Below are 1,412 nucleotides of genomic sequence, written 5' to 3' on the forward strand. Positions count from 1 at the left end.
AGGGGGTCAAAGTTAAATTAATTAAATAATCCAGAACGTATAAACTTTTAGATTTTGGATTTATTTTTTCCTCCTGAAGACCAGTTTGACTCTATGATTCTAATATCTCTGTGCAGGGAGTGTCTGTCTCAACCAGCAGTCTGATTCTATAAAATAATAAAATTATCCCAGCTGCTTTCATATCACCTCATTTTACTGTGAGGAGCGAGAAAAAAACTGAGGCTTTGAACTAACCAAGGGGGAAAATAAAGGCGGAACTGTCAGTTAAAACTGTGACAATCTGGAAACAGGCCAGATAATCTGCCTAGAAGCTGCACAACCGGATCTCTGACACATCTAGTAAATGTTTGCCTTATTTTTTCCTAGAAAGCATCATATTTTACCTACCGTTTTAGATAACCTGAACGCCTCATCCCATTAGCGGATCAGCGGTGTGGTTAGTTTAGAGACCGTCGGAGAAAAGGAAAAAGTAACTTTAAACTTTCCCACCTGGTGCAGCGCTGTCAGCCCGTCTACGTTGGCGTGGTTGATGTCGGCTCCTTGTCGGAGCAGCGCCGCCACCTCCTCCCGGTCTCCGGCGGAGCAGGCGGCCATAAACACGGCGCCCTGTGCGAACTGCACTTTAGCCCGCCGCGTCCCAGAACCGCCCGTGCTTTTCCGGCCCTCCGACCCCGTCCGGTCCGTCTCCGAGCCCAGCCATCGCTGGAGCTGATCCTGCCGTCGCTGTTTGGCAGCTTCGGAGCGGGAATGGTCCGTGGCCGCCATCTTCCCCTGGTGTGTCTCCCCCGGTCAGCTCCAGCTCATGGTAGGAGGAGAAGCAGCGGCGGAGTGCGGTGTTTAGATTGAGCCTTCTCAGCCCCCCTCCGCCACCAGAACCAGCACCACCCAGGCTGCGCCACCTGGTGGACGATCTCTGGAAGTGAAACCGCAAACTTTGCCGAGAACTTCATAAGCGTTGCCTTCAGGGACTGCTCGGAATTTAGAACTAACAACAGAAGCGCATGAATGTCCCAGAAGTTAACATCCGATAGGATAAATTATCTTTCAACCGTTGATTAAACTGCTTTTCTGTTGCATATATCAACAACTTTAACTGAATTACTTCATAAATATGAGGATAAATAAAAATGCTCTTTGGGATTTGTGACATAATTTTAAACCACCTCTTTAGTAAAAGCCTGAAGTGGATTTTAATCTCCATTTTTAAGTATTTAACATGACATTTTCTCGATTTACTCAAGAGACTGCTTCTTACGTCAGAGAGGCAGACACCCTGTCTACTTTTAAGGCTAGGCTTAAAACTTTCCTTTTTGATAAAGCTTCTAGTTAGAGTGGCTCAGGTTATCCCGAGCTATCTCTATAGTTCTGCTGCTATAGGCTTAGACTGCTGGAGGACATAGGGACCCCTTTTT

At 46.8% G+C, this 1,412-nt stretch overlaps 2 protein-coding genes across 2 annotated transcripts in view; both read right to left on the bottom strand.

Moving 5' to 3' along the window:
- LOC107100634 (protein phosphatase 1 regulatory subunit 12A-like) overlaps positions 1 to 765 on the bottom strand; it is a 34,398-nt gene extending 33,633 nt beyond the window's left edge. The window contains exon 1 of the mRNA XM_015399206.1: positions 490 to 765. Coding sequence (XP_015254692.1) covers positions 490 to 765 — 276 coding nt within the window. The remainder of the gene's footprint in view (positions 1 to 489) is intronic.
- Positions 766 to 852: 87 nt separating this feature from the next.
- LOC107100635 (patatin-like phospholipase domain-containing protein 2) overlaps positions 853 to 1,412 on the bottom strand; it is a gene marked incomplete at its 5' end in the record, with an annotated part of 7,550 nt that continues 6,990 nt past the window's right edge. Inside the window, one exon of the mRNA XM_015399207.1 lies at positions 853 to 968. Coding sequence (XP_015254693.1) covers positions 853 to 968 — 116 coding nt within the window. The remainder of the gene's footprint in view (positions 969 to 1,412) is intronic.

This window comes from Cyprinodon variegatus, unplaced genomic scaffold (genome assembly GCF_000732505.1).
Source record: "Cyprinodon variegatus isolate N-32 unplaced genomic scaffold, C_variegatus-1.0 Scaffold994, whole genome shotgun sequence".
Lineage (NCBI taxonomy): Eukaryota > Metazoa > Chordata > Actinopteri > Cyprinodontiformes > Cyprinodontidae > Cyprinodon > Cyprinodon variegatus.